The 19928-nt window shown below is 34.9% G+C and overlaps 1 protein-coding gene across 7 annotated transcripts in view; it reads left to right on the top strand.

The window, feature by feature from the left end:
• LOC145303469 (uncharacterized) overlaps positions 1–19358 on the top strand; it is a 41594-nt gene extending 22236 nt beyond the window's left edge. For all 7 annotated transcript variants that reach the window (XM_080144812.1, XM_080144813.1, XM_080144816.1 and 4 more), the window contains exons 2-6: positions 258–302; positions 3422–3613; positions 8193–8348; positions 12810–12964; positions 18973–19358. In XM_080144812.1, coding sequence (XP_080000938.1) covers positions 258–302; positions 3422–3613; positions 8193–8348; positions 12810–12964; positions 18973–18981 — 557 coding nt within the window. In that variant the 3' untranslated portion in view covers positions 18982–19358. The remainder of the gene's footprint in view (positions 1–257; positions 303–3421; positions 3614–8192; positions 8349–12809; positions 12965–18972) is intronic.
• The last annotated feature ends 570 nt before the right edge of the window (positions 19359–19928 follow it).

Raw genomic sequence — 19928 nt, 5'->3', positions numbered from 1 at the left:
ACATCTGTCTAATCAAATGGCCTAGAACAAAATGTTTAAGCTTTGGATTTCTCCTGACCAAGAACAGTATACTTTTGATCAGTTCAAATACTATTTCAATTTGAAGCATACATCCATTTATATTTGATATTGTATAGTATACTCGCTAATATAGTTGAGCAATGTACCTTTAAATTTTCACTAAAAGTGACTTTTTTTTTTTTTTTTTTTTTTTTTTTTTTTTTTTTTTTTTTTTTTTTTTTTTTTCCATTCAATAGGAACCAGAATGAGAAACCGGGAAATTAATGTTCCTTTCAAAGCAGGTAAGAAAATTTCAGTTTTAATGAACTTTAAATTTGTAGTTCCTAAAATCTTATAACTTTATTTTTACTATTGAGTGATTTCTATACATCAAACAATCCACAAATTCTATTGCAAGTACCCCAACCCCAATGTTTCTTTAATGACCTTGCCTACTTTGAACATCAGATCAGCTGCTGAACCTGCTCACTAATATTGTAAATCAGTTTTTTTTTATTTGCTCAATTTAATGTATGAAGTTTTATAGTTTAATAAAAATCCCTCGACAAGGGATAAAGCCACTTGATGTAAGTAGCTTATAAAAACTCTTGCAGAAAAGATGCCTATTGGTCTTGATCTTGAAAAGACTAGGTAGAAAAACAGTCAACAGGAAGACTGTTCCACAAGCTTACAGTTCTTGGAAAGCTGTATTAGAATCTGTGATAAATTGAAGACCACTAAATAAACGAGCTGGAACAAAGGAAGCAGGAAATTTGTAAATTCTTCTAATGTACATGCTATTTATAACACACCACATGTGAAAAAGGTTGCAGAGATATATTTCTATATCAAATAGGACGTTTCTGCACCTTTATCAAGAACGCTAGAGTGGTTAAATTCTAAAGATTTAATAGCAAAACCATACTTTAATGCTCTTTTCTTTGGGGGAGGGTAACTGAGGTTTAAAGACATCTGATCAAATTTTACATTTTCTCCACTTCATGGTAATGCTACTGAGGATATGTTGAAAAGCCTCCCCCCCTCCCACAATTCTCACTTTCCATAGAATTCACTAGTTCTGTGCTCTGCCACCTACTATTGTATTGAATTAGCCGAGATACAAAATACTCACCAAATACAAGGTTTAGTCTCTGCTAGTTTCAGAAAGGTAACATTAGTAAAATGAAACAAGGCTTTTGGTTTTCTTGATTGACCCACATCCTTCTAAAAATGAAATGTGGCTAGTGAGGGTTAGATATTGTAGACTGGGAACTTTGGAGAAAGTATATTTGGATATTGAAGTTTTACATTTGATATCCTTGGCGTGTGGGTATGATAGCAAGAGTTGAGTGAAGTAACAGAAGTTCAGGGAACTTCTGTTAGTAACGAGCAGTATTACAATATATTGAGGGGAGAGACTACCAGGAATATAATGTATGGAATTGGAATCTGACTATGTATTGCACGGCAAAACATGGATGTGCAAATATATTATCTTAATTGGAGTTCATTAATGAAATGAGTATATTTTATTTATTGCGGACTTTTATTCTCATTAGTTTTATGACGTTTCAACCAACTATTCCTCTGGCCTTAGTCAGGTGACTGGTAGGAACTTCGAATCTCGTAACTGCATTCTCGGCAATCATTACCGTCTGTAGTTGTCATTTCACCAGAGGCTTACTTGGCCAAAACGCGAGACAACTACAGATGGCAGTGATTGCTGAGAATGCAGTTAGGATATTCGAAGTTCCTATCCGTTGTGGTTACCACCTGATGAAAGCCAGAGGAATAGTTGGCCGAAACTTTGAAACAAAGATGAGAATAAAAGTCCACAATAAATTAATATGGATGTGCAACATAAAAACTCGGCTCTGACCTCCATAAGATTAAATCTGGACAGTAGAGATCCATGTAGAACACTTCATTGATTTGGTCACATTGCAAGAACGGAGTACTGGAGTTGTATCTTTAGAAGAAAAAAGGCCCAAGAACAAATAGGAACTCGAGATAGACCTGATTAGAAAACTTTTGAAAGTCATAAGTTATCCAGCGTAAGTGATCATTTGAAATGATCATTACTATGACAATGTCATATTGGAGTGTTACTTTGGTGTCATAGGGGATGTGTCCGGGTATGACATGCACCCCCACCCTTTAGAGCAAGGATTTTATATCCACTACATCCCTTGGTAGATCAGTTCTGTCGGTATCATTACTGGCAAGACTGAAATTGAATACTTGCTTAAAATGTGATAACGCATATTTTATAAAAAAAATTCACTCTATTACAGAGCATTTTAATTAGACCGTTATCGACATTCGATATTCTAACTTTTTACATGTCATGGACGAAGTTCAACTTCAATTTTTGTCCACTGCCGACTGCAATCGGATCCTACCTGAATTGGTCTTGGATATGACCTTGAACTATATCCGATGGTGAGGCCCCAGCTTGCGGGCTTTGGGGAGTGTGGAGCCACCCTTTAATTGCCATTGCTCCCAGGTCCACGCTGACCTGGAGTGGTAGTACCTGTTAGGGTCCCAACTATGGGTTAAATAGAAACCGACTTGAAAACAACAAATATATTCTAAAAAATTCCGAATCTTTGGATTCGGCATTAAATAACCTGAAAAGGGTTGATATGCCGTAAAACAACCAACCTACCTGAATTAAAATTCTTCCCTCAAGAGAAACCGTCTCTAAAAGCGAAGACTGAAATGCTGGTGTCACCTTTTACACTCGTGTACCCAGGTTTTTTTTATAAACATGTCTCCAGGTTGAATGTATGAGATTTCAATGAAAACGGCAGACTTAATTTTACACCCACCCCCCTCCAAGACACAAGGGTAGAAGGCTTTTAAAAGTGGGTGCTATTGAGCTCTTCAAGGGGGTCCAATATCACTGTGCCACATGACTAAGAGTTTACTATACCAATGTTTAAGTTCTTATACTGTCTATAAAGTTTGTTTCTAGTCTTATTGTTGGTAGGAAACTGAAAATTAAATGATAGAATATACTAATTTATAATCTTTAAATTGACATAACTTTCTGAAGATGAATTCTGATGCCAGAAAAGCGATTTCAAAGGTGTACACTTACCCCCCCCCCCTGTAACATCTTGATTTAAATCCTAAATTATAGCATTCACTTAAAATGTTAAGTCTGAACCAGGAATTACTTTGGTTGAAGAGTTACTCGTATTAAATGTCTTGTCTTTAAAATGTCTGTAGCTCTTAAGTTTCAAACCTTTAACTTGACATCCAGACGTCTAGCTTGATATGTATTAAGTTGTATCCCAAATCAAAGAAAAACTAATCCTAGGTGTCCTCATATCAAACCACTCTATTGAATTGTTCAGACTTTAAGTTATTCCCCTTGATTGAAACTAAAGATAAATGTTTTACTTTTCTCCACCAGACGAGGTAAACGCCCCCATAATTTCTGACTCCACCATTTCAAGTTCAGATGATAGCTGTTTGCCCAAAACCTCACATTTGGCACCAACTAATGAGGGTCCTGAAGAGGTTTCGTCTTCGACTTCAGATGAGGTGTTTGTGTCAACGTGGTCTAACGGCAAGTTGATAGAAAGAAAACCAATGAAGATTTTATGTAAGTAACTTTTCTACAGTAAAATTCTAGATAAATCTCTAATCTTCCATCTTTTATTTGTAGGCAGTTATGTATCCCTAATTTCTAATCAGGGATGTTGACCACCTTCATGTGATCCTTGTATCTGAGCCAGAACCTATGCCAACAAGAATCACTGTAGCTCTCCATGGTACATTTTAAATTGTCCCAATTTAAACTTCATGATTACAGAATGAACAGCTACAAATGTCTTCTAGACACTTGTTTGATAAAATAATCTGATAACTAAGTGGATCGATCATATCAGGGCCATGACAAGAGGATATTATTTTCATTCTTGAGTATATCAGTTAATATCTTGTTTCATGTGATTCTTGATTAACTGTTGGATTTCTTTTTTTTTTTTTTTATATTACATTTTCACCCCCCCAAACAAGGCAAATTGCCACTTTGGTGCAGGGGGCTACTATCAGGGGCAACAACTACTGGGGTACTATGTAGGGATTTGGGCAGCAAGATGTCGGTTCACGTTACACTTTAACTTCTGCACGTCAGTACTGTTGGGAAGCAGGGACCTGGAATGGAATTCCAAAGTCTAGCGGTTCTAGGGAAGAAACTATTGGAGTGAAGATCTTTTACATCTAGGGATCTCTACAGTGTGGGGGTGGGATTTAGCAGCCTGTCGGGTTTGTCGAGGGTGCTCACGTCGTGGGGCACAAATGATTGCAGTTCGTCAGAGCATTCACCACTAAAATACTTGTAGAAAAGGCAGAGGGATGCAACATTTCGTCGATGGGACAGAGGCTGAAGCTTAGATGCCAGTTCAGGGCCTATCAGGTTTGCGACTCTTTTGCTCCTCGTCAAGGAGCGAGAGACTAGTAGCAGATGCACCAGCCCAGATGTGACAGCAATACTCCATACATGGGCGAATGGTGGCCTTATAGAGGTACAGGATACTTTCGGGTGTTAGTAGTTGTCTAGCACAGAGAGAGCCTACCATTTTCGCAGCAGCCCTGGCAATGTTTTCAATATAATTGTTCCAACTCATGTTTCCTGTGAACGTTAGGCTAAGGAGTTTGAAAGATGTACTCAGATAAAGTCGTTGGCCATTGCTATAGGTGGTAGAGAGGGTTTCTTGTAATTATTGAATGAAACTAGTTTAGTCTTGGCAGCATTGACCGTGACCAACCACTTTTGTCCCCATTCCACCACAGATTGGAGGTCTTCCTTGTTTCTGCCATTTCTTTAGAAATGTGTTCATTCGTCTTCCTGCCATAGTGTAAAGGCTTTTGACAGGGTATCACTGGTAGAATACTTAACATAATTAAAATCCTTCTTGGATAAGAGAAAAATCCAGGTTGTCCTCGACGGTCGTACATCTAAACAATGATATAAATGCGGGAGTGCCCCAGGGTTCTATCCTTGTACCTCTATTGTTCCTGATTTTCATAAATGACCGTGTGTGTGTGTGTGTGTGTGCGTGCACACGTCGTCATAGCCCTATTTATCAGCCATTTATAATTTCTTTGGTCTAGAATCCGCCCCCCCCCCACTAAAATCTTTACATACAAACCAGTGACTAAATGAAAAGTATTACAAGTTGCATAACTTAATCTTAAAATATAAGTAACCAAAAGTGGCTGCCTTATCCACCATTTTGAAAAGCTAAAACAAAGGAAGATAATCCTGAATTAGATGCAGTATGAATGCTTGTATTTAGAGCAATTGTCCTTTGTATTAATTTAAATAAATACAAAGTTTTAACTTGATTAAAACTTGATTTGTTTTCATGCCTTGAATTGTGGTAAACACAATGGAGAAATGCAGATCAATGAATTACAATTCTTCCCTAAAGAGATGTACACACTAAAAGCAGACTGGATTTTTTTTAATGTTGATGTCGGCTAAGAAAGTTTGAACTTTTCAATCTGTGTACTCAGATTGAATAGAAATTTTTAAACTTGTTTGTCCCCAGGTTGGATGTGTTCTGACAATTCCAAGACTAATTTTTCAAAATTAATATTCTAGACTTCTTATGGGCTGTCTGACTTTGCAAATATCTTAATTTTCTTTGCAAATAGCTATATTCGTTTTACAGTATATCTAAAAACTTTACTGCAACAAATTTTCTGTTGCTAGTCTGAATGATTTTTTTTCTTCTCGGTAAAATAACGAATATCAACTCTATGAAGGACTGAAGTCTCATTCATTCCATTATAAGAATTCAGGACAATGCAAATATTTGACTTCTTTTTTCCATGAAAAGAGATTTGCATTCGTCTTCTAAGTTCTTCTGAATGCAAAATGCTTTGTATTTGGATAATTTTGGCATATCTTAGTTTCAAGTACATTAATTTGGCTGGGATTAAGTAGTTTATTGTGGTATCACTGTAAAGTTATGAATCGAGATACAAAGTTGAACTTCCCTCTTCAAAAAGAGGCTTGAGAAACTTGCATGTAAGAGTTGTCGCTAGCATGAGGTATGCTATATTAAACTGTATCAAATTTGACTTGATAGAAAAGAATCTTATAGAATTTATAAAATCTTGTTTTGTGGCTAAATTTGTATTTTCTATTTAAAATGTCTCCTTGTGGAAATTAATGATTATACATTTTTATATTTTGCCGTTTAATAAAGGACAAGTAAATGCTAAAATACTTCAATTTCAGAAAAACAATTGTCACTGGGCTAAATTTAAAATCGTAGATATGCTAAAATTGTCAGTATATTTGCAGTGAAATACTTAGTCGATAAACTGACATAATTTGGAAGCATTTAAAATGCATAGTTATAATTTTACATGGAGTTTAATTGGTTTCTTTAATGTGCAAAGTGATATTATGAATAAGCGTATGGTGGCGGGGAGAGCACCAGACAAACAATAAGTTTATATTTTAAACGATTGATTGTGCAATCATTTATTTCAAAAACAAACTAAAACACAAAATGAAGTGTTCTTCAGTTCATCAATAGTTTAACCCTGCTGTTGAAGGTTATTCATTTCAATAGTCTTTATCAGTTATTTGCATCTTTTGATAAATGTCCGTTATTCCTTGTATTGTTGTTAACAATATCGAAGGATATTTTTTTAACAATAAAATGTCTGTTTTTACAAAGCACAATAAATTCATCCCTTTTGATAGGTCACCCGCTGCTGTCCAGGATTCTATCGACGTTAATAGAAAATCTCAACATATTTACCCGGCCTTACTTAGGATTTTAGGGATCTTAATCTCCCCAATTGGGAGCAATATCGCTTCCTAGACAGTCATGTGATATGTAGTCTGCCAATCAGCAATATCTACTTTGTTTGCAGCTGTCTCTTTATGACAAGCTGTCAAGTCTCTGGGTGTACATAGTAGCACCTTCAATGAATTTGTTGATCATTAGGTTTGGGATTTGACCAGGTGTCTGGTGTGGGAGTCAGAATTGGCCAATGGTAGACCAGTGAAGTTGTAGTACTTACGTTAGTTGAACCGTGGCCAAACTGGCCAAGGTTAGTTGGTTACTCTCCTTGGTCTTGAAGTTGGATTCTCCACTTACAGGGATTCATATGCAGGGCTCTAAAGCCAGTCTCCTGATCACCTTGGCTCATCTACTTAAACATAAATTTAGTAGGTACCTGGCTCCCACAGCAAGTCTTTTCTGCTTGGTCAAAATTGGATTTTGACAGCCAAATCAGTTGAGTATTTTGTAAATATTTTTTACCTGCTTCTATTTGTCATGATTGGGGGGGCTGTCTCTAATTCCATAATGTACTTGGTTTCTGCTAATTTGTTTTGAGAAAGCTTCATAAATTGAAATGATCTCCCACTCAACTTCGGCCCTGTTGGTGGGGCATTAGAATACGCCGACTGCCCCTCCTGCAGAGGGTAAGTCCCTCAATGGGGGTCCTGGATATGACCTTAAACTATATCCAGTGGTGAGGCCCCAGCTTGTGGGCTTTGGGGAGTGTGGAGCCACCCTTTAATTATCATTGCTCCCAGGTCCACTCTGACCCGGAGTGGTAGTACCTGTTAGGGTCCCAACTATGGGTTAAATAGAAATACACGTGAAAACAACAAATATATTCTATTAAAAAAATTTTTCTTCCAAATCTTTGGATTCGGCATTAAATAACCCGGAAAGGGTTGATATGCCATAAAACAAAACCAACCAACCAACCCACTCAACTTCATAATAGTGATAACATAAAATACCTCACCATATTGATACTAATTTTCTTGGAAGCGTAGTGTAATGAATCGGAGGCTGATGAAAATGAAATGGAGAATAATGGCTACAAAACAGAATAAATAACTATTGAAAGATTCCAGTATTAAAATTAAAATGTCATAACCGGATGGTATCGTGATGTTTGCATTTTCTAGGTATACCTATTCAGAAAGATAAAAATATAACTTTATGCAAGAGGCTGGAAGTTGTACGTCTGTACCATGGTTCACAAAGAATCATAATTTGGAAGTGTGGATTGGTACTTGTTTGACACTGTTACCTGTATTTTTTTTTACTTGGATGTAATTCTAACTTGTGTACATAATTGTTTCCCTTTGTGTCTAAGCAACTAATTGTAACAAATTTCTTTGCCTTTAATTTCAGTACCTGCTTTTGTCAGAGACCCTGAACCACCATATTTAGATCAATTAGCAATTGTACAGAACTATGAAGGGAGTTACCATGAAGCATTAGAATTTGCCAGCGCATGTCTCAAGCAACCGCGTGAAAAGTATCTACGGATTTTTCAATTATGTACAAGTGAGTTTTTTTTTTTTTTTTTTTCTGGAATAAACTTGCGCATTAACAAACAGATGTTGTTGAGCTTGTTAAATTGACAATTTGCATAAAACTTTATTGTCCATTTTGTAATGGTAATCACCCTGGTCTGTTTAAACCAGCACTACATTACAATGGAAATCATGATCACACAATGACTAATATCTGCATTTCTATTTTCTGTTGCTTAACCATAGTCCCCTGTACCATTTTACAATATCTGAACTTGTATTTGGTTTGGATCTAATTCAAACTAATAAAATAGAGGCAAGGATTTTACATAAACTCTATTTGCATGTGCTCAAAGATTCTGCTTCTGGGATACTGTAAAATTAATGAATTCCTGCATCCACTACCCAAGACCCATGTTATTAGATCAGATTGAAGTTGCTGGCTTCCTAAACAAAAATGCACATAGGATTTTTCCTTTTTTTTTTATACAAAACTGGTGTTCTGCAAAATCAAAAACCTCCAATGTCCTCTACAAAACCAATCCAAATGCCATGAATTTTATTTGAGTACTAGCTGAAGTACTTCATATTACCAGGTTGTATTTAGATATGTGAATATTCTGTGTACATAATTATCTTGATTAAACTAGCCATTAATTCATAATGGCTTCTTTTCCATATCCCCCCCCCCCGAGGTAGGAGCAGTAGGTGCATTTTGTCTTGCCAGTATCCCTAATTCTCTTGTTTAATCTCTTTTAGTCCTTTAAAAATGATACAAGAATCTATTACTACAATAGCACTCTGTATTTTGCTTGCCATAAAATATTTTTAAATATATTTAAAATCGTGCAGATATTTGCATCTATTAATACAAGATATAATTGCAAAAGTTAAATAAATATTAAGTGCCATCAGCTAGAATTGAAACCAAAACCTTGTCCCAGTCATGTTCTCTACCAATGTTGGTATCGCTGGTGCCAATCAAAATATTAACACCCTTGAAAAAATTAGTTTTATGTAAGCATGCACAGAAAGTATAAACAGGTTATGAACATTTCACATATCAACCTGCCGATGTCTGTATGCGTTATTAATCAACATAAAGATTTTATTCGTTATGAACCATCCTTGGTGTATAATTGGAATCTCCTGTTAATTCCAGTTTTGTGACCAGTAGTTCAAGTTTACTGTGAAACATCTATCTTTATATATATTTATATAGATTAAAGAACTTAAATCATTCACCAAATGACCAGATTCGGCATTGGATATCCAGTTTCTGAATATTAAATGCCGAATCTGGTCATATGGTTGATATGCTGTGAAATGACCAAACCAAGAACCTGAATTGCTGCCTTTTTGTTTTTTATTCCTAAAGTTACAAGAGTGACTGCAGTTTAAACTGCAACTTCTCTCCTTTCCAAGCTGTTGTATTAAAATCAATGAAAGGTTTACCCTATTAGCTAGTGAGAAGTATAGCTGAAGATAAGGTGAAACTTTCAATAATGCTTCCTTATTTGTGAAAGTAGGTTAGTATCTCAGTGACTCTCTAAAACAGGTTTTCAACTTTTTTTTTTTTTTTTTTTTTTTTTTTTTTTTTTTTTAATCTAATGTTATTTTAAGGTTTTAGTTGCCAGAAGCTCCTTCAATTTTATTTCATTTGCAATGGAGATTATCTGAGCACTCCTATGCTGGTTAAAGCACAACTGATTTGTGTGCTGTCTGTTCTGAACAGTGAAACTTGTCAGATTGTACAAATTTGTTTTGCACACTTGGTAGTATGCAAACATCCCGGGCAGCAAATATAGTTGTGGTTGGTTATTTAATTCTCCTATGCTAATATAGAAAGTTTTGAATCTTTGAGGAATGTTTATCTTTAAATGTTCATTTAATTAAGGACCTGTATGTTGTAACCTGTTGATCCTAGTCTTTAACATGAAATGCCTAAAGTGTCTCAAATTGTTAGGCATGATGGCTTTCATAATTGTCATGAAGGATTCAATTTGTAAGAATTCTAGTTTCACATTTCAATAATTAAAATTAGGCACCGCCAAAACTGGGGGGGCAGGTCAGTACTTTTTGACGGACGGTCTTTTTAAAAATCTACCAAAAATCAGGTAATTATCCGATCAATACGAAATTTTCAGCGATTATTAGGAGAAGAATGAACTTTATAACAGTGTACTTATTTTTCATAAACGATATTTATATATATATTTTTTTTTTGCTTACAAAACCCCCCCTTGTTTTGAAGTGGGAACAAATATGTTTAAAATAATCATCTGAAACTGAACAAAACATTGTTGTTGTAAGGGACAGAATTATAGATTAAAAAAAAAAAAAAAATTGTTTGCATACCTTATTTTGACGGCTGAATATCAGAACTTCGATTGTGTTTAATTATCCCGCTTTTGAGTTTTGACGTGTGAAATTCGGTGAATATGTTAAGTAAAATAATTAATTTAAGTTAAGCAAAACAAAAAAAATTTTTTTTTAATATTTATACGAAAAAAGCCATTTTAAAATTTTTGATAAATAAATTAACAATTTTTTTTAGCGAGCCGAATAATGCATGACCATTATTAAACAGAGCATACTTTGAATAATCGATACAAAAAAAAAAATTCGATAAATATTGTGCCCTTTGTGTTAAAAATAGCATTATTTTTTTCGATCTCGTTTGAAAACGTTTGCCGCCTTTCGACTACGGTGGACCAAACGCGCTGAAATAATTTTTTTTTATTCTGCTTTAAATTGCCCCCTCCCCCCATTTTGGGGAGCCTGGCCCCCACACACATACACATTAAAAACCAAACTCATACAAATGGTCACCCATCTGGTACTGGCCAGCCTCAGCTTAATAATACATTGAAATTTTCGTCACTGAAAAATAAGTTTTTTTGGCCTGTTTGGTCTTCCATAGTTTTCGTCTCATCAAAAGAAAACGAAAACAGAGTCGATCTGAACTCTACGGCGACGCGAAATATCTGGTTACCTATATGAATAAGTGGAATTATTTGAAATTCAGGTACTTATATTATATTTTTGCATATTCTCTTAGAAAATCATCCTAAATCTTAGTTAGACAAATGAATAAATAATTTCAAAAACCCTTTTTTTTTAATTTTTTTAGTACGTTTTTTGTGCAAGACAAAAAATATCAATTAACTTTTTGGGAAAATTTAACATTTAAAATTGAATTAAAAATAGAAAAAGTTTTATTCTGTTTTCTATATGATAAAATTCAGGGTTTTATCTTTCTGGAAAAAAAAAAGTTACTCAGAAATAATGGATTTTAATAAATGTAATTTAGTTTTAAAAAACAACTTGATTTTGCGGCCATTTTTGGCGGTGCCTAATTAAAATCATGCAGATGTTTGCATTTAATACAAGCTATGATGGCAAAGCTTAAAGATATCACTAAGCTAGAACCAAAACATTTTGCGTCCCAGCTGAGTGATCTACTGATGTTGGTATCAATACCAAGATAGTGTAAATAATTTTCGGTGAGCATGTGCAGAAAGTACAAACATGTCAGCCACTTGATATGAACAGACTAGAATAAAAAGGAATTTTTATAAAATTTTTATTTCTGTCCGTTACTTCAAGTGGCCTTCCCTGAAGTTTTAGATTCCAACAGTAATTTTCAATTTTGTCTTCATGCATTTCAAACATGTGAGATTTTCACAAATCATAGCTTTTTTTTTTTTTTTTTTTTCTATGATCTTTAAAGATCTTCAAATTCCAAACACGTCTACATAACACCAGCTGTGGCTATCATTGGTTAATTAGTATCGTAATGCTATCCCTCCCTCTCACAGCAGTGAGATCTTATTCCAATCTTTATCAATTGGAATGATCAATCATAAGTGCCCCCCACCCCGAACTGTCAATTTTTGATCTACAAACTTGAAACTCTAGGGGGTTGGATCTGGAACACCATCTGGTTTTAGATGGAAAGATATAGCTGCTAAGGGGGGGGGGTCAATATTTTATCTAAGCACTGCGCAAATGTACTAATTAGCTAACTTCATATAAGTTATCATTTTTGATGTCATTAGCTCAGATACTGCTTGAAAGTTAAATGTTTAAGGTTTCTATTCTAGCTGAGGGCACCCAAGTCCTTAAATTTAGAAATAATTATATTGAATACAAGAGAATTGTGAAATCTGCATGGATTGAAGCATATTTTATGATTGGAGTGACATGCTAGTCTAAGAAATTATCAAACTTTGTCTAAAATTCAAAGTCCCCTTTTAATGTCCTTCTTGTATTTGAATTATTTGCAGCACAATTTACCTTGATTAAACAACTTATCAGTTCTGAATAGAACATTTAAAAAAAATCAGCAATTTTACTGTTTTCGGAAACGGTTCTTTAATATTTGATTTGGTTGCTGGAGGTTTGAGTTAATTTGCTTTTAAACAACTTCAGTCTGAAATGGAATCTATAACTTTAAATTCTATTGAGTTTAACTTTTCTTTCTTTCCAGGAGATCAGGAGACCATAAAAAAATTTGAAAAATTTATACAAATCCTTCTCTGTCTTAGTGAAGGTCAGTTACATTTACAGAGTGTTTTGCCGCTGCCATGGCGAGAATCCCCTGAAAATCCAACAACTGTACGGATCATACATGGCAAATGGAAGGTCAGTGATCTTATCTTTTAACCTCTGGATGACTATCAGCCCCCCCCCCCTCCCTGCTGCTTCCTCGTGTACCATTTGTATTAATAGTATATGCAGTCGCCTCTCTTCATACCTACTAGAACCTTTTCGTTTATGCATTTCACTGATTATCCATCTTATAATTGTGGCAATTCATATAATTTTTTTAACCACTTATAGAAGGTGGCCTTGACAAATTCTCATAATATAAATTTCACCTGTCTGTTTAAATGTATGTTTGTATGTCTCAAAACTTCTGACAGGTGACGGATTTTCACATGATTGGTATCATTTTGCACCACCTTCATTACTCAAAAAAAATTAGAACTTTTTTTTTTTTTAATTCAAAATCTTACGAAATAAGTACTTAAAAAATTGCAACTACTCACTAGAAAAATGCCTAGTCTTGTCATGCTCACATTTTCATTAAAAATGAGCCAATATTTCTAAAACGCCATTGTTATCTTGTTTGTATAGTTTCTATGCTAGCATAAGACCATGTGTCCCTCCACAACTGCTGACCTAATACCTGTGCCATGGTTTTATCATTTTCTATTCTAGTAGTTCCACTGTGGCGATTGCTGAGGATGTGAGCACTTAAGAATACTATAATTTGCCTTTGTATAGATCGGTTGTAATTCAGGTGTGTATGATGCACTCGCCAAAGTGGAACTACCAGAATAGAAAATAAAACCATGGCACATAGGTAATAGGTGAGCAGTTGTGAGGGGCACATGGTCTTATGCTAGCATAGAAACAAGATAATTTTTCGGTATTTGTCAACTAAAGTTTGAGGTTTAAAACAATATCAGTTTTGTCACTTTCTGACATGTCTGTCGAAAGTTTTAGGCAGACCTGCATACATTTAAACACGGGTGAGATTTATATTATAGACTAGCCTGGGTGCCCGGATGTTTGAGCAAAAAGTGGTAGTAGGTAGGCTCAAATCCATATCGTGAAGGGGGGAGTGCTAATGTGACACACTAGCTGTTGCGACCATTGCCAAACCGAAAGTGATATAGGTTTGAATTAAGGCTAGACAATTGAAGAGGCGATAACTCCATATTGGCAAAAAAAGTGACCCTCCCCCCACCCACCCCACTGTAGAAAAGGGCCCAGTTGAGGGTGAAGGAATTGATGTTTTGGGCCAATTTTTTGATTTGTCGTCCGAAGAATCGAGCTTTAAAATTATACCAACCTCGTTAAAATCCATTGCCTGTCGAAAGTTTTTGAGACATACAAACCTATATTTAAACACGGGCGAGATTTATAGTATAGAGGTGGCCTTGACAAATCCTCTCAATAGGAACTGACTTGATATCATTCTTAAGAATATCACTTAGCACAGTTCCTGGCTTTAACCTTTTCCTGCCAGAATTTTTATGCAATAAATTAATCCTGAGACCCACACATAACAGAAGTTAGCATGCAACTAATGCACAAACAAAACTCCTTCACGTGTTGAACCATGCATAGACCTATACTTTGAAGACAAGTTGGGCTGACAAGCCATAAGAGTAACTTTCTTTTTGAAAGTACAACTTGGTGAAGGGTTAATAGTTATAGATTGCATCTCTGAAAATAATGCTGCAATTTGAAGAGTGAAAATGAGAAATGATGTATTAAGCATTTTTATTTTTAAAGATTGATAAAAATATTTAAAGAACCAAATATAACTTTCATATTTTACAATAGTCACGTTTTAGTGACTAATTACTAACATTAAGTTTTTTATGGTAAAGAATTTTCTGATGTGTATAACTTGAGAGTGAAGTCTTTGGATTAGGTGTGAGTCATAGGCAGTGTTACATTGTATAGTTTTTATTTCTGTATATGAACTTGTGCTTGTCAGTCTGAGAATGTTGCCATATCTGGGTGGGAGCTACTCCGAGCACACTATCCTGCCTTCAGTTCAAAATCACCTTCGCAACCTAGTAGGTGGTGCTCTTTCCCCTGTCAGATGTTGCAAGCGTCTCTGCTCTATCGTGTTCATCTGAGCTTCAATTTATGATTCCTGTTTGCCAAGTTTTCACAAAAACACTTTAGCTACAACCATCAAGTCCCACACACTCTATCTGTGCCTAAATCTAAATGCAAATTTCCTGGACAGTTTCTTTCCTAGAACTACCTGCCTATGGAGCTATTGTCAAATGCCGTGTATTTCCGATCGGTGTGACTCCTTGGGATTTGATGGTAAGCAGACTTCAGGTTGAGTGTTGTGAAAACGTATTGAGCTGTCATCAACCAGTTTATTAATGTTAGGCATGGGATAGGCATTCAGTTCTGTAAATCTATGGTGTTGCTGTAGTTGAAACCCCCCCCCCCTTTTTATTTTATTTTTTATTTTTTTTTTATTTTTTTTTTTTATTTTATTTTTTTTTTTGTTAGAGGACACTAAAACTTGGGCTCGCCAAGGAGATATAGAGGGTTCTATTATGCCTTCCCTCAACATTCTGGTAGTTTCCTCTTTAATAAATGTTGTCATTGAATGAGTGACGAGATTTGGCAATAGGGGTCGTCCGTGTAGAAAGATGAGAAAAGGGGAGAAATTGATACATGGAAAACTATCCCTCTTACCCATTGCTCTGATAAGTTCTTCCCCGGGACCATCAAATTTCAGGGTCACAATTTTATATTGTTTTAGGTCTTTTCCGATAATCATATCACTTCCACTGTCATGGCGTGGTGGTTTTTACTGTTTGGGGAGATGTCAAAAATAGTTTTGCCGATTTTGGCATGATTAGGGTCTGCCAATGCTATGGTTTTCTGTTTGGAAATAAAACATTTCAGCTTTCTTGCTGTATTTTTGCTGATAAACGTCCCCACTCTGCCAGAGTCCACCATAGTGTTCACTACTTGCTCATTTATTTTGCATTTCGTGTATGTAATGTCTTTGGCACCCATTCCTAGTAATGAGAGATTAGTGAGGGGAGGCCGGATCATAAAACAGCAGCAGTGGAGAAGGAAGACTTACAGACCTTCGCCCAATGGCCATTTTTCTTGCATTTCCTACACTCGGCGTTATGTGCAGGACATATCGCCCATGAATGTCGTGTCTTCCCACAGAAGAAGCAACTCGTTTTGGTAGGGTATTTTCCTTTATAGCGGCTAAGGGAGGGTCTTCTGGTTTAATTATGGTAGCGGCTACGTTCGGGTAGTTATCGAAGCTTATCGTATGCTTCTCCGTTTGTTCTAGAGACCTAGCCATTGTAAAAGGTCTCTTGTAGAGTTGAGAATGGTTTTTCGAGTAGGCACTGATGACTAGACAAGATGCCGCTAATGAAAGCATCATGAATATATTTTTTGTTCTCCTCGGCGCTTACTGCTTGAAAATCGCAAGATTTGGCAAGTACTTCCAGTTGTTGCATGAAATCGATAGTTTGTGCCGGTTTCTGTTTATTTGTCAGAAGTTGATGTCGGTTAAATATAACATTTACCGGTTTTATGGAAACGGCGTCTAGTGTTTCTATAGTGCCATTGTAATCTGTAGAATTGCTTATTTCAAATATTGTCGCTGAGACTGAATTAATCAAGGCGAAGAGATTTTGTGCATTATTTATTTCCCCGTTGTTTAAAGTGTGTAAATACTCGAACGTCAATTTCCAGTGCTTATAAATCTTTTTCCAAATTCGGAGCTACTGGTTCTACATTAAATCTTTTTTTTTTTTTTTTTATTTTCTTAGATAAAATTGAAATAAGTAGAGATAAGAGTAAACGATAATGCCTTTCGTAAAGGTTTTATCAACTTAAAAGTATACACGTGTTTTTGAGAAATCAATATGGCGGAATCCTTAATTCTGGCCAAGGTAATAACCACGATCCTTTATTTCCGGAAAGTCAAAGCAATTTATTCTAACAGGTTTGCCTGCTTTCCAGCTGACTACAATATGGTCATCTTGATGTTCAATGTAAACAAGTTCTTGTTGAGCTGCCCCACCCCTAAATCAATTTCTACCATATTTCCACCACTATTAATACGCTGTTGTCTTAGTAACTACTGTACATTCATTAACCTTATCCTTGAGTGGCTTTCCGGCTTTGATAAGTGACTCCCATGTAAAAGTGCGCAAGATCAGGAATATTGTTGGTCGATGAGCATGTTCACGCAACTGTCCTTTTGGATCTCTTCAATTTAAATTTTGGCACCAGTTCTCTATCATCGCAAATGAACAGGAATTGTTTTCATTAGATGAAAATGGACTTCATTTTTGGAAAGTGATAAGGAACAAAAATAAACAAATGGTTATGCAAATCGGCGTCAAACTTTAGTTTGACTTGCATTTCTTGTCACCATCTTTTTGAATGAAGTGCCAAACATGGTCCATGATGGCCGAAAATACAGCATATAATGGCACATTACCACTGAGATGCAGAAATAACTTGCGCAAATATGCAAAATCTTGTGTTCATTTCTTCAGCAACCTGCATTTTCTGCATAATGAAACTAATTGTCTAAGATTCGTTTTTCCTGGCTTCCAAATCCTATTACGGGATTAAAAATCTTTAAAATATCTGTACATTCGTTTTTTATGTTACAATTTCCTGACTTGAGGGAGCCTCCACTCCTTTTTTAATTGTGGTTTTATTTCCATTCATCTGTTATGTACATCTTCATATTTAAAAATGAAGAAAACCCTTGTATCAGTAATGGGACGATTACTCTATTTTTCACAATTCTGATACAATTAGATTCTGATTCTTTATAAATTTAAATATTTAACTTTTATATTTTAATTGCCATAAAAACGCATATTAACTGCATATATCTTCGCTAACATGTAACATGCTTATTAAGAGGGGGGGGGGCAATCTATAGATTTTAGTAGCTTAAAAATCGAGTAATATTTTATTGCTACCAGCACTGGAAGATTTGATTTTAAACGATTTTTTTTTTTTTTTTTTTTTTTTTTGCATGGGGGAAAATAGGCATGAATTTTTCCAATTTTCCAATACCTCAATTCTCGTTTTTCTGATTAATCGGCCAATATAATTTTGTATATAATAGTTATGCACCTTAAGACCTGGAACTAAAACAAAATGATTAAATTTAAACTAAAATGAATGATAAATAGGAAACAAAGAAAACAAGTAAATTTAAAAATACTTATGTACATGCATGCATTAAAAAAGTCGAACTTGAAAATAACATTTTAAATCGAAATTGATTTGACATCAATCTGCATTCATTTCAATGGCAGATTAGAGAAAAAAAGACCAAACCTATCTTTTCCTAATGTCCTTTGTAACAATGGGATTTTAACCCTAAAACTTGGATTCCATGCTAACACCCTGTATACGCATCAGGTAATAGAAAATTATTGAAAGAAAAAATGTTCAATATTTTAAAATGCTTGTAAAAAGCATACAAGCAAGAAATTACGTTGTATTGCCTTAAATGTGCTTTAGACGTTAGTCTTTATCTTGTGATAATCGAAACTTGTGCTCTTCAGTTGTGATGTTATCCATTCGTGACTTACACCATGTTATTTCTGATTATACTTCTGACCTGTCATGGTAATCTGAACTCTTAATTTTTTTTTTTTTTTTTTTTAATTTTTTTTATTTATTTTTTTTATTTTATTTTATATCTTCTAGCCGTGAACAAATGCTAAACTGTTCCATTATCTTTTCTGACATTAACTATTGGCTAGGATACATGTTCTTTTTGCATGCAGCAACATTGTTAAACATAAAATATTTATGCTTTGGATCCCTAGCCTTTTCAGGCTCAAATCTTTATTTCCAGATAAATGCTTAATGTCTCCACCTTTTTTACCCATATGTATCCAAGGAATTTTTTCTTGTATCACAGACTGCCCCCCCCCTCACCCGACAATAATTTATAAGCATAAAATTAAGAATTCAGCAGTAAATGACTCTAGTGTGCATACTACACTATTAAACAAAACCAATAAAAATTAAACTTGATATTTAAATAAAGATCTGATGTTAATCTAAAAATAATTCAATGTTTTTCTTTCTCTTTCCAGAAGTTCTAGAGGTCACATTCCTTGGCTGGATCTCTTGTGAAGTCGAGGCCTCTACTCCAAAAGACCAAATAAAATTTAAAAAAAAATATAGAATGGTCACCACTGGAACTTTAAAAAAATAATGATCAGTCTTCATTCGTCCCAAGCCATTCATCAATTGATGATTTATATATTTTTTTTTTTTTCATTTAAAAATGATTTCCTGTCAACTTTGGACAGAAATTGAAAAAACTTTTTCTTTTAAAAATTCCCTAAAGGGAAGAATGGCTAACAAAGCTTTTCTCACTGGAAGTATGGTGATCGAGAAAGTTTACTTGGTTTGTTTTAGTTAGCCTTGTAACTATTACTTCCCTTCGTCTTTTAACCTCTCATTCCATGAACAATGTTTCTGACAAAGGAAGAATTTTTTTTTTCTGTGATAGAAAGCAGGAACCGTTAACAATACTTAGTCTAGTCCCTAGAACTGTTTGGCATATAAAGTTCAGTATCTGGAGATCACTCTTGCTAATAGCAGCACTAGCAGATTCTTTTCCTATGTCTTGGGGAAATCTCTTTAACCAGTCATGAGACCATATTCAGTTGGAGCTTTCAAATTTGACCTAATGTTAGCTTTTTAAACAAACATAAAATTTTAGGAGCTTGTTTCTGAATGACCTTTGGAGCTTGAAACTTATTTTGAAACGATTAGTCTGACTTGTTGGCAGGTTTTAACTTCATTGTGGGTATATTGAAACTGTTGACCGTTCAATGTTATTGACTAGTTTCATCTGTTATGATTGGGTAAATATTTGTTTGATTCTTGCAGATTGTTTTGCAAATGTTCTTTCACAAATTTTGCACCTGGATTTAGGGTTAGTGATGGGATATCTTTATGAAAAAATAGAATCAGTGTTAAAATCTTAATATTACAAATGAAAGAGTATCCACTATAGAATGTTACTGAAATTGTTTTTATA

Source organism: Euprymna scolopes, chromosome 19 (genome assembly GCF_053919585.1).
Source record: "Euprymna scolopes isolate OS-2025 chromosome 19, ASM5391958v1, whole genome shotgun sequence".
Classification (NCBI taxonomy): Eukaryota; Metazoa; Mollusca; class Cephalopoda; order Sepiida; family Sepiolidae; genus Euprymna; species Euprymna scolopes.
The sequence above is the reverse complement of the archived record's forward strand: the minus strand, read 5'-3'. Positions and strand labels throughout refer to the sequence as shown.